This window comes from Batrachochytrium dendrobatidis, assembly GCF_000203795.2.
Source record: "Batrachochytrium dendrobatidis JAM81 unplaced genomic scaffold BATDEscaffold_6, whole genome shotgun sequence".
NCBI classification, from domain to species: domain Eukaryota; kingdom Fungi; phylum Chytridiomycota; class Chytridiomycetes; order Rhizophydiales; genus Batrachochytrium; species Batrachochytrium dendrobatidis.
Window position 1 is genome coordinate 1215686 of NW_006281104.1, and position 12821 is coordinate 1228506.

General features: G+C 37.9%; 5 protein-coding genes across 5 annotated transcripts; 4 read left to right on the forward strand and 1 right to left on the reverse strand.

Annotated features, from left to right (window-relative positions):
- Positions 1–223: 223 nt before the first annotated feature.
- On the forward strand, positions 224–2037 carry BATDEDRAFT_16722 (fructose 1,6-bisphosphate 1-phosphatase). Its single transcript, XM_006678842.1, has 7 exons — positions 224–345; positions 481–554; positions 720–972; positions 1086–1152; positions 1259–1368; positions 1481–1645; positions 1763–2037. The coding sequence occupies exons 1-7, from the start codon at positions 235–237 to the stop codon at positions 2003–2005; spliced, it is 1023 nt and encodes a 340-aa protein (XP_006678905.1). The 5' UTR covers positions 224–234; the 3' UTR covers positions 2006–2037.
- Positions 2038–2816: 779 nt separating this feature from the next.
- On the forward strand, positions 2817–6267 carry BATDEDRAFT_88981 (uncharacterized protein; the record flags this gene model as incomplete). The annotated part of the gene is given in 13 exon segments (XM_006679162.1): positions 2817–2880; positions 3014–3084; positions 3189–3383; positions 3393–3490; positions 3658–3933; positions 4020–4177; positions 4299–4582; positions 4720–4868; positions 4983–5071; positions 5154–5353; positions 5476–5707; positions 5827–6031; positions 6165–6267. Coding segments are annotated over 13 exon segments (2124 nt in total).
- A 440-nt stretch (positions 6268–6707) lies between these two features.
- BATDEDRAFT_88729 (uncharacterized protein) lies at positions 6708–7979 on the reverse strand (the record flags this gene model as incomplete). Its single annotated transcript, XM_006679247.1, has 4 exons — positions 6708–7022; positions 7118–7656; positions 7765–7820; positions 7897–7979. The coding sequence occupies 4 exons, from the start codon at positions 7977–7979 to the stop codon at positions 6708–6710; spliced, it is 993 nt and encodes a 330-aa protein (XP_006679310.1).
- A 446-nt stretch (positions 7980–8425) lies between these two features.
- On the forward strand, positions 8426–9151 carry BATDEDRAFT_88982 (uncharacterized protein; the record flags this gene model as incomplete). The annotated part of the gene is made up of 3 exons (XM_006679163.1): positions 8426–8497; positions 8668–8836; positions 8919–9151. The coding sequence occupies 3 exons, from the start codon at positions 8426–8428 to the stop codon at positions 9149–9151; spliced, it is 474 nt and encodes a 157-aa protein (XP_006679226.1).
- A 2200-nt stretch (positions 9152–11351) lies between these two features.
- Positions 11352–12806, forward strand: BATDEDRAFT_3117 (uncharacterized protein; the record flags this gene model as incomplete). The annotated part of the gene is made up of 5 exons (XM_006678757.1): positions 11352–11405; positions 11610–11935; positions 12043–12361; positions 12459–12603; positions 12676–12806. Coding segments are annotated over 5 exons (975 nt in total), but the record flags the coding sequence as incomplete, so codon positions are not given.
- Between the last annotated feature and the right edge of the window lie 15 nt (positions 12807–12821).

Sequence of the window (12821 nt, forward strand, 5' to 3'; positions counted from 1 at the left end):
AGTATGTATAGTATTTAAAGACAGATTAGACAAAGTCTCTGCTAGATAAGAACCAGACGAGCTTAATATTGAGAGTAGAAACTCGCTGGTAAAATCGGAACAGCTGTAAAATTGCAGGCAAGGAATGCTCACGTGGCAGGGTGAGTTTAGGTCATGTGACTAGCAGTGTTTTGCAAGCAACGACCAAACAGCAGATTCGTTCATTGCAATCCATCAATGAGCTCAAGCACGACTATGGCTGCAAAAGGAGGCGAAACCGACGATCTCAAGACAGATATCGTCACTCTTACTGCCCACATACTTGCTGGCCAGCAGGTGCACAAGGACGCTACTGGTGATCTAACTGTGAGTCTTGCAAACGATTGCCATTCTACTACGATGCTATGCCACAAGCATATATCAAAGCTCTAGCATTGATGATCTGTTCGACTTATTGATACCTATGAATTTATTTTACTTGACGCTTATATCCGACTATAGATCTTGCTCGCTTCCATCTCTACCGCTTGCAAATGGATTTCTAATGTTGTGCGCAAGGCCGAACTACTGAATGTGTAAGCCATTCTAACACTACAATCCTTGCTTTAATGCTGAATGGATACTCTACAATCCACCATCGTATTGGGCTTCAACTTCATCAGTCTGGTGATTCGTGCCTGCCATTTCATCCAATCATGTGATGTTTTGTTTTGATTTAATTCGATTCTATTATTTTGTAGCATTGGGGTTACTGGCACCACCAATGTTCAGGAAGAAAATGTTCAAAAGCTAGATATTCTTTCAAATGAGATCATGATCAACATGCTCAAAGGCTGTGGAAAAGCATCTTTGCTGATTTCTGAAGAAAATGAAGAGCCTATCTACTGCGATGGCCAGCACGGAAAGTACTGCGTCGTGTTTGATCCTCTGGATGGTTCTTCAAACATCGATTGTGGTGTCTCTGTCGGAACAATCTTTGGTGTCTATAAAGTGGTTGGTATTGGTTTGCCATTTTATTTTGCATTTTTGTCAAGCGATATACAGATGTATGCAGCCAACTCTTAAACTCTTTTAAAATTCAATGTTGCATGACTAAAATTGTTTAGAAAGATGGATCTGCTAAAGCCACTCTTGCTGATGTACTTTGCCCAGGAAGCGAGTTGATTGCTGGAGGTAAGGCTAATTTAGATACTGATTTGGTCAATGTTGATCATAGACTAGTGTTCTAAAATCAGCTTTTATTATTCTACAATGTCCAACCACATTCGAATTTTTACAGGCTACTGTATGTATGGCTCCAGCACTGTATTGGTGCTTGCCATGGGCGGAAACGTCAATGGATACACACTAGATCCAAATATCGGCGAATTTCTTTTGACCCATCGCGATGTAGGTTTATATACTTTAAAGATTTGTATTTCTGCTATAAATGATATTGCATTTTAATTGAGTACTAATCTCTGGTTCAATGCAATATTTAACACATTGAACAATGATTTAGATGAAACTTGGCAAAAAGAAAATATACTCTCTCAATGAAGGATATGCTAATTCTTTTGATCCTGCCATCAAAGGCTATCTTGATACTCTCAAATTTCCATCTGAAAACCAGGTTGGAAAGTTTACTCCATACTCTGCTCGCTATGTTGGTTCGATGGTGGCCGATGTAAGTTTTATCAATCAAGCCTATCCTACAAATAGCTGCTTTATTACTGACTATTAAATGCTGGATGTCTATCTGATACCACACTTTTATGGATGTGATCACTATTACTTTGTCTAGATGCATCGAACTCTTCTCTATGGAGGTGTTTTCCTTTACCCTGGTGCAAAACTCCGTATGCTATACGAGTGCTTCCCAATGGCTCTTTTGGTTGAAGCTGCTGGTGGTAAGGCTTCCAACGGTACTACTCGTATTCTCGATCTTGTACCAAAGGCAATTCATGATCGTTCTTGCATATTCTTGGGTACAAGTTCTGAAGTTGACGCCATTGAGGAATGGTTTGCTAAAACTGCCAAAAAATGAATACATGACGCTGATGTATCGTTGTTTTAAATAAGCTTAAATTTATTAGATTTGCCAAATATGATGGGTTTTATTGGTGGATTTAAACGTGATATTGTTAATGGATGATCTTCAATGCAAGTGCATATCCCATATACTCAAATTCACTTTTTTTGCTTGTAATCCAGGCTCCACCATGGACAAACACAGCTACTGAAAACGAGTTTAGACAATATAGAATCAAGTCATTGTATTAGTAAATCATTGAGCACACATTAGAATACAACTGTTTACCGGGTCTCTTGCTAGATTCTGCAATGTCGAGTGATGGTAAATACAGATCCAGAGCTCTAGCCGAGTCATACTCTCCAGGATATCGAATATCACATTGCTTGACTACTTCAACACTCGGGTTCATTGTCTATCTCGATGATACAAGTATTTTTAAACAGATACAAGTTGTTGACGATGGATAAACCGTCACTGATTTGATGGTCAAGTCAAAGAATTTATAAAATATTATTGTTTGACAGTCACCAACATCAGTCAAATTCACATCTTGGTTAATCAGTAGAAATAACACTGATATATACACGATTGAATATGTACTACATGGCGTATAATGAGCAACACATTCAAAACTCGAGTAATGTGTTTGGAACTGTTTGAATTATTGGCATGTCATTGCAATCGAGTCAAACAGCAAGCTGTGATTGAATATACTTGAGAGTTTGAGTGGTCAAGAGTCGGATTAAGCTTACACGAGTTGATTAGACCAGCAAACGCGACCAAAACAACAATTGAATGTAATCAAAGTTTACCATTTTCCACCATGGCATCCATGATGCACGCTCAGTCTGTGGTCATGCCCAATCGGCCACACGACTACTTGTATGGTACGTATTTTAGTACTCATATTTTCGGCTTAAACATCGGCTGTATCGACTAGTTGCTACTAACCAAATAATCATCAGTTTTGTTTAAAGTCAACCGACACCATATATTAACCAATGTTTATTTAAATGACAGATACAAATTATACTGTAGCAGGAAAAAGCGACCATTTAAAAGCTATGGCCAAGGCACAGGCACAGCAAGTGGTGAGAGCATGATCGAATTCATTATCAACTATTTCCAGTAAAGATACCACCGAGTCTTGCAACTAATGACCGATATTTTCTGAATTCGCTGAAATTTGTAATAGGTTATTAATCCTCATTTTGAAAACATGTTCAGCTCACTTCGCCATTATCCAACTACAGAGTATAGTTTAAAACCTCAACGACTTTTGCCGGGTATTGGACAGGATCGTCGAGTAGATGCTAGTCAGGCTTATGTTGTTGGCTCAGATAGATTTAAATATTTTAAACGGCCAATCATGCCATATATGCCAGGCATGGTAAGTCAGATAGTTTATGCGAAAAAACAACATGCAACTGCACAGGACACAATGCAACGACCAGCCAGCCCGTATGCCAAGACTGTTGGAACGCAAACTTTATATAGGTGAAAAATTGATTGATTTCATCTGTAATCTGGCTCATTCAAAATAGTGCCATCTGAAATATTACGGCATGAGTTTATTTATGCAATTGGCAAAATGATTTGACGAAAAATATCCGAGATTCATAGTATGGCTACTCATGTCCTTTACGTTTTAACACTAAATACAGAGAATCCGAAGCACAGACTGATCCCTATTCCCCAGAATATCTTTTAAGACCAAATCTTCCTCCACCTGAACTCCTCGCATTGGCAACACTGACATATGGAGCAGGACTTCCAGCTGGAGTTGCAGAGTTGGAGATGATCGAACGTGCTCGAGTAAAGCGTGCATGGGAGTCCACTCTTCCATTAGTAGTAGATCAAGAAACATTTGAACGGCGACTTAAGATGATGGAGGAGATGGAACTGAAAGAATGGCAAGAGCGAGAGTTGGAGATTAAAAGGTATCAATGCTAATCTATTTAATTTAAAAAATAGTGCAAACTGAATGGTTTGAAAATTTGGAACTTGTACTAATCTTGTTTACTAGGTTACAGGAAGCTCGGCTCAAAATCTTGACTACAGTAATCCAAAAACGCGAGCAGGAAAATGAAACTGTTAATAATAGTCGGATTGATCGTATCTGGCAACGAAAGCTTCAAGAACGTGATGCTGCATTTGAAAAAATCAACCAAAAAAGAATCAAAGGTATCAAGCTTCGTGTATATTCATGACCGACATATCAATGAATTCATAATAATCAGAGTCTATACACAGTAGGATTAAGAAAATGGCAACTATTGACTAATTCTATTCTTTACTATCATAGCAATTCGTAAGCTCACTGAAAAAAGAGCCAAAGTAGAAAACAAAATTGAAAAAAGAGATATTATCACAGATTATGCAGATCATGGGTCTAGAGTGTATGCACCTAAAGCACGCGAAGGGACTTTTGCTGATAAAGCATCTTCAACCTTACAAATTAAAATTGAAGAGCTCGAGTCATATTCGGCACTTGTTGAACTGGAAAAGTCGTTTTCTCCCTTTGTACTTACTGCCAAAACACAGTTACCAAAATGGAAGTCTTCAGCCAAGTCGTGTGCGTCTCGGAAGGTATCCCCTTTTAAGCATTCCAAACTTTTAGAAAGCATATCAATGAGATGATAAAATGCATTATATGCTACTTCAGTTTGCATGTAATACTCTTGCAAGTCTAACGATGAATCAATTTTATGCTATTTATTTATCAGGAACTTCATATCCAAACACAGCTTGAAAACATGGCATTGAAACTTCAGGAAAGAAACATCAAGAATAAGATTCAAGAAACTCCTATAAAGTACGCGATCAAGATTGAAAAGCCTCCTCGACGACCGCCAACCCCTAGTATCCATATTCCGTAAGTTTTCACCACATCACACTTGGATTGTGTTGAAGAATCAGAGTCTTTCAATATGCAAGCTGTTAAAATATACTCGAGGCATTCTCACTTATACAACATAATGTTTTATAGGAGCGAAGAAGACGAAGAAATGGAGGTGGCTTCTATTTTTTTACAAAAGCTTATAAAAGGCCGCATTTCACAAAATCTCATGTATCAAGGTAACTTTGATTTGCAAGGCAGATATAGATATAAACTAACGTGCTTGGCTACCCAAACGAATGAATTTATGGCTATAAACAGGAAAAGAGCGTCGTCTCGCACTGATCAACGAGCTTCGTATTTGCCATATTATCAAAAAAGAGCAAGCCAATGGAGAAAACATCAGCGTTCCTACGGCTGCCTTGGATGATTTCTTGGAGCGCAGCAACAACACTTTATCCCGTGAAACCTACATTCGCAATCAGGGTGGCGAATTATTGCTCGACCTTGATGATCAATCGGTAATCTAGACTAATTTGTACACTTGAAGAGATGGATTAGGCATATATGTGCTTTGAAGTGAATATAGGCTGGTTTTGAAACCGATGCCAAATTATCTAACTGATATTTATTTTGGATACAGTACAAAACTTTACACAAAAAACAGTTGACAGAGTCAACCATACTACCATCTATTTCTTCTGATAAAGAAAAGCTGGAAACTATGTTTGAAAGCACAATCCAAGGCGAATACATTGGAAAAACGCTAGATTTTTTGACAAAAGAATTGGTTCGACTTCGAGAGGAAAGGCGAATTGATGCAATGGTTATGCTAGCTGAGCGTACTCGAAAAATTCGAGAGGCTGAAGAAAGTGGTCAGTTAGTAGAGTAGTATAATTATGTGTTTGAGAGCGGCATGCGGGATATGTATTTAAAAGATAATGAGCATGTTTATTAATATTTATCGAGTTTAAATTTCAACAATATTTGACAGGAAAAAGACAGTCAGAAATGCAACAAAGGGAGCAAGAGGATGAAATCTTTAAACAAGTTATGCAGGTGCATCAAGAAACTGTTGATACGTACTTGCAAGATATTGTTTCTGAAAACATTGGATCGACAGCAGATCAACAGGCGCGAATCCAAGCTCAAGAATATGCAACAAAAATAGATCATATTTCTCAGTTGTTGGTAACTAGGTGAGTAAAATGATTGCATGAAGATAATATTTTGATGCAAAGCATTTTGAACACTTGCTCGTAGTTTATCAATGCTGTAGAAATTTGCTAACAACGAATTTTGGCTTACTCGATACCATGCACACAATAATAGGGATGCCGAGTCCGGTACCTGCAACATGATAGAGGACTTGGTTTCATCGTTCCTTTTCCCACATGTTGAAAGACAAATGTTAAAATCTAAAGGTTGGTGCTAGTCTAAATTGTGGCTATACTTTCAACTGGATGCAGTTAAATGCTTCTGGAATTCAAACAATTTTTAATCACAATTGAAACGGTATAGTGCAACAAGATCAAGAAAAATATCTTTTAGCGGCACATGATGCAGTTTTTATAGCGTTGGTAGAAAAAGAAAAGTTGCTACAGGATTCGATTTCCAACGAATCTCAACAACCAGTTCAAAGTGAGCCGTCGTTGCAAGACATGAACGATAAAAATAAAACAGCGCCTCAGACACCGAAAGAAATCGACAATGACAGTCAGAATGCACATGAGTAAAAGTCGACGAATGCAATCTGATTTGAATGTTTATATTGGATGCACCAGATATTATAATAAAGCAGATTGGTATTGAATAATTATGTGAATAGAGCTCATCAGATTTCAATTATACATTTAACAGAGATTAAGGTTTGGATCAAGAATTTTCAGTCTCAATGATTTCACGCTCCTGTTGTCTCATTTTGCGGAGAGTGCGCTCTTCGTAATTATCCAAAGATGCGTTTTGACAGGGATTTTTCATAGGAAAGCTAGTAGCAGTAAATTGACGAACTGATGGCATTGGAACAAATGAAGGAAATGGAGCAGATGTGTTCTGTGTTGAACTAAATAACTCGTGACCAATTGCTGCAGTATCTATGTACGCAAGAGCCATGGGCGGTGATCCAGACCATTTTATGGTTAGCATATCCAAGCAATCATGTTGTGCTTGTTTGGCCTTGATTACAGCATACTAGATTACCAAAATGCGTCAATATAGAAAAATTAGCAGATCTGACATGTTAAACAGTTTGCAAGACATTTCTAGTATTTAGCAAGAGTGCTTACTGCGCTATATAAATCTTTAAAAACGACATTTGCTTCAGATTTAGATGCCTTCCCCATAAGGATTTTTTCAATCCTTAACTGGCTATTTACTTTTAAAATACACTCTCTGATGGCGTCTTCTGTAAAGGTTGCAGGTTTTTTCCATTTGATCTTGAGAGTGCAATCTATTAAATCGGCCTTTTCTACAGCTTTTTTAGCCTCGTCTATAGAATTGGCAAGTGATACACTGGCGACAGCAGTCTGACGCTTCTCAGATTCTAAGGCTTGCATACGTCGAAATCCTTCTTCACGCAATTGCTCAATGGCCATACTTTTTTGCGCTTCGGCAGATAAAGTCTGTCCATTATGCGTCTTTTGCCGCTTTGCAGCCTGCATTTCTCTCTCATTCAAATCCTGTTTAGCTTTTTGACGTACCGTGTCCATTTCCTTGAACCTTGCCTGCTGAAGTCTTCGTGACTTGTGAAGATCGTCATATCTTGCACGACTTTCTGGATTAGAAAGAACATCGTCTGCCTTTGTGAGGCGATGAAACAACTCGGCTATAATATAATTAATATTTTAGTGTTATAAAGGCGTATGGAATATCAAAAGAGCATTTATTAAGTGCCAACCAATATCCAACTAATAGATCAAAGTTTAGCAATTACCTGCTTTGGCATCATCAGGGCCAGCTTTGTCAGGATGGCATAGCAACGCTTTACGACTTGAATGAGTAGAAAGCAGTCGAATGTGAGTTTAGTTTAGTCAAGATAAAATCAACCAATACGCTTGTTGTTTACCGATATGCTCTCTTTATCTCCTTAAGCGTAGCTGTTGATTCTATTCCAAGCAATTCATAGTAATCCTCTTCTGCGCTAGTCATTTCAATCGAGGAGTTTGCATGGCTTGACAAAAGTGAAATTTAAACATCAAGCAACACGTGACAATGAATTAGGCGGACAGCCATTCACATGACCAATTAGTTGACTGCAATTATTCGTAATGCAGAGTGGATTGCATTCAGCAAGAGCATCGGCTGGGATAAAGATGGGTCTGCATGTGCTGAATGTATCGTCGCTGCTGGTGCTTGTGTGCATTCTGTGTCTACTGGTTATTTTTTGTGCATATGACATATTTCTGTGGGTTCGAAATGACCTGAGAGAATTGATTGCTGTAGGAACAAGCTTTACGATTTTGGTGAGTTGATAATAGTCTCAGTATCGACTGGCTTTTGCTTAGTGTGAGTTCTGAAATAATGCTGATCTGTATAGACGCTGATTGTTTACTCTTTAGATTCTGGGTGCTTTGCTTCTACTTTCGTCAAGAAGAATGGCTTTTAGAACGTCGTTTGCTGATATCCCAAAGCTTTATGTGCCAATCAATCGCTCGGATCTGCCAAAAGTAAGCAAATATATATGAATTGGTCAGTTGTGCTATTATTCCTGCATTTCAAAACTCCTGGTAAACTGATGCCAAACGGTCTTGGTGTAGCATGAGAATGGATTTTAGTTTATGCTATGCCTGTCCACATACTCACTAATACATGCGATTGATGACAAACAATTAATTAGCCAGTATATGAGTTGGTACAAGCAGGACTTTCACGAACAGCATCGATTCAAACCAGTGCAAAGCCACTTGTGGATCAGATCCCTGACAGTATTGGTCTTGGAAAACCACACAGTACATTTGAAGGACTTCGTTTCAAAGATGCGGCAATATGCACTATCGCTGCTTTAGGTATTTGAATTTCAACTATTTGTAATCATTATTTTTGTACTTTATCATTATCTTTATGCTTACCTACTGCTGCTTTTGACAGAAGAGGCCGTATGCAAAATATCAGATCATTTAGAACGAGATTGCCGCATGACTAGCAGAGGATACGTGATGTTTTTGGTGGATCGAGGAGTTATATCTAAAGACATTGCTCGATTCTACATTGATCAGTATGAAGCAGTACGATTTGGAAATCGACCGATGGGCGAGTTGGAATATCGAGAATTCATGAAGTTATTCACTGCTCTTATACGGACAGTGGGTGTCTTGACTTGAGACTCACTGCTAAAAATATTGATCCAGCTACTTAATCAAAACACTCGATACCCACTCTTGTTATTCTTTACAATATATTTAATATTATGGTGTTTATTTGATGAATTTTGCGAGTTTTATTTATCCTGACTATCCATTTGACTTTTATTTGAATAGGGTCAATACTATACATGACTGTTTTACAGCCCTACTCATTTAAAATGAAACATTAAGAGTGTCAAAGTACATAAATGATCAGTTCACTGTACAACATTGTGGATTATTTTGGCAAAATTCATTAGTTATTATGCATACTCATTTGTGTATAAACCAACTAAACAAGTGGTTACACATTCGTGACACTTGACCAATCTGAGACTCTACAAGTAATCATTGTGTGGTTGACACGAAAACAACGGTTGAATCCTTGAAATATGTGGTTGTTGTTTTCTTGAATTACAACGCAAACGTATCCGAGTTTTTGGGATACAATAATGGCACGAAACATTTCCAGATGCACATATTATTTAGACAACATTCATTTCACAAATCAATCAAGTTTTTAATCAGAAATGGTTGGTAAACCATTAAACAAACGGCGTGTAGATTGGAACTTTGTCCTTACAACTCAAGACAATGATTAGAGTATAATAATGTATTTGTTGAGCAGCTTCAAACATCAAGAACAGGAGATGTTTATTCAAAAAGCAATCAATTTGTAATAAGAAATTGCATCGAATGTTCAACAATTGAATATTCAAAGAAAATCACTTGCAAGATAAAGTGTTTTGTTTTACGCGAATACGACTGTGGAATGCATGCCATGAAAGTCTAATCTGTCTTGAGAATGAAAATTCAACACGTGATTCTATGGTTTGCATTTGAACTGTTTTTTCAATAATCTGCCACGATCACATCTTGAATACAAACTCATACTTATTGAGGTAGCATTTGATTGCATTGCTATTCAACCATCACATAATTCAAGAATATGAAAGTTAAAAAGAACAATAAATCACTCATCACCTCTGATGCAAGCAATACTCATGACGTCTCGAAAATACTTTCAATTGAAAAAATAAGCATTGACCATGAAGATATGTTCGCCTTTGACCATGACGATGAAGCGTTTACTTTATCAACTAAATGCGCAAGTAAATCTGATTCTGACAGTCAAAGTTGTTTGGAAAATGAGAGTAGTTTTTCACAGCAATTACAGCCAGACCTTGAACATTCATTTGAAAATCCGAATGCTCAGACCGGAACCATTTCATCAACTTGCAACATGCCGCAAGGTAAGTCGACCAATATATCACCGCCGTATTCACGTAAGATGGAACATTTTTGGATCTTGATTTTACACTGCTCTGGAATAAGCAATGTTAATATTCGTTGTGCTTTCCTACCAAGGATTGGCTTGAATTGACAATCTCGACTCTTCCAAATCTATCCATCATATGATTACAAACTATGATTTGAACCGAGATTATCCTCTTTTAGTCGTCATGCGTTGTATGATCATCAGATCCATCTATTACAATCCAAATATTGGGTTCGACTGTTGTCAATACAGCTCTTTTGTGTCCTAATTCCGTAGATACGCCCACATTCTAGTTTTTAAAAAAGTGGCGATAATACAACTGTTGTTTCCATGCCAGTAATCAAAAAACCAATCAACTAAATAGTTCAAGGAACATAATACTATTCATTAAATTTGGTAAAGATTAGCATCAGCTATTTCACAAGATTGGCTGTTTATGTATTTTGGCATTCTTATCGTTTCATTTTACGTGAATACGGCTGTAAAATAGTTTATCAATTTGTTTGAAATAATATGATGTTAAACTTGATATTGATTGTGGATAATATCCTGTTATTTTTACTAGTTCAAGTGCTTCCATCTTCTCCTGCATCATCACCTACATATTTAATGTCCCAGCTGTCTTCACAACTTTCTCTGAGTCGCACAATAAGCAATGATACGAATCACTCTGATACCACCATTAAACCTTCATATCGAAATAATTTTCGCAGCAGTTTTGACAATAGTCGTGACAAAGTGGTGGATATTCATAACTTTGCTGCATCAGATGCTGAAGATGATACCGAGGAGGACAACGATATCAACAGTCACGTCAGTGGAAACATCAGTCATTATGGAAGTGTTTCGTCTTCAACTAATGATATGCCACGACCGACTCGCCGACATATTACCCTCCATGACTTTACTTTACTGCGTGTTATTGGCCGTGGTGCATATGGTAAAGTCTTTCTTGTCAAGCGCAAAGATCATTTGGCCGACTCTATGCATCGATTGCCTAATACATCTACATGCTCGGTATCAAACAATCCAACCATCAAAGACTCGCATTCTACAAGCGATCTTTTATCACCACATGGTATATCTATTAAACAAGACGACAGCACCTCATCACGTCATAATTCAGCACTGACTTCTGTGTCTCCATCTTCTTATCAGCGAGCGTCATATTTACCAAAGTCCAACAATTTGTTTGCCATGAAGGTGTTGCGCAAAGCTTCTATTGTGCTGCATGGGAAGGAGACGGAGCATACTCAAAACGAACGTTCTATTTTGGAAGCTGTTCGTCATCCGTTTATTGTAAAGCTTTTGTATGCATTTCAAACTCCAGAAAAACTATATCTTATTCTAAGCTACGCATCTGGTGGTGAACTGTTTACATATCTTGCACATGAGCGAATGTTTTCAGAAAATGTAGCATGCTTTTACATTTCTGAGCTGCTGCTTGCCATTGAACATTTGCATTCGCTTGGCATTATTTATAGGTCAGTTGAGCTTTTGCGTATATGCCGATGGACTAAGGGATTCACAAATTTCACACTTATTTCTACTGACATTATTTGTTTGTCACCATTTAATTACGATTTTACAGAGATCTCAAACCAGAAAATGTACTGTTGGATTCTGAGGGACATGTTATTTTGACAGATTTTGGGTTGTCAAAAGTAGCGGTTGGTGCGTCTACAATATGTGGCACAGTGGAGTTTATGGCGCCAGAGGTTATTGAAGAAAGGCTCGAGTATGGGAATGGGGTTGATTATTGGTCACTTGGAGTTATGCTTTACGACATGCTTACAGGCTCTCCTCCATTCTGTGGCGGGAACAGAAAAAAAATCATGGAAGCCATTTTAAAAAAGAAACCAACGTTTCCAAAGTATATGACGGCAGATTCTCGCGATCTGTGTACAAAGGTAAGAGTTTGCAGTTGTGGTTTAAAACAGTAGATTCAAGTATTTTTGGTGTCTGTTCATACACAAGGAAAATACTGATTCAATCCAATTACTTTAGCTTTTAAAAAAGAATCCGGACCAACGACTGGGAACAGGCGAGGATGGAGCCATGAAAGTCAAGAAACATAATTTTTTCCGCAAGACTGAATGGAAGAGACTTTTGGCACGAGAAGTCACACCTCCTTTCATACCCAAACTGGTATGTATTGACTGACACGATATAATGTAATGAAACCGATTTTGATTATTTAAATCAATCGATGCAATATAGGCAGCAGCAGATGACACGAGTAACTTTCAAGCAGAATTCACTGCAATGCCACTCACCGACTCTCCGCCTCGACCAGGCGAAAGTTTACTACGAGCGAGCCAAAGCGACAAGTTTTTAGGGTTCAGTTTTGTAGCCGACACACTCATTGAC

What these genes read in the sequence shown, in the direction of transcription:
- BATDEDRAFT_16722 (XM_006678842.1), top strand. Translation starts at nt 235, where the DNA reads ATGGCTGCAAAAGGAGGCGAAACCGACGATCTCAAGACAGATATCGTC. An exon ending in ACGCTACTGGTGATCTAACT is followed by an intron (nt 346 to 480) that starts GTGAGTCTTGCA and finishes ATCCGACTATAG; the next exon opens with ATCTTGCTCGCTTCCATCTC. An exon ending in AAGCGAGTTGATTGCTGGAG is followed by an intron (nt 1,153 to 1,258) that starts GTAAGGCTAATT and finishes GAATTTTTACAG; the next exon opens with GCTACTGTATGTATGGCTCC.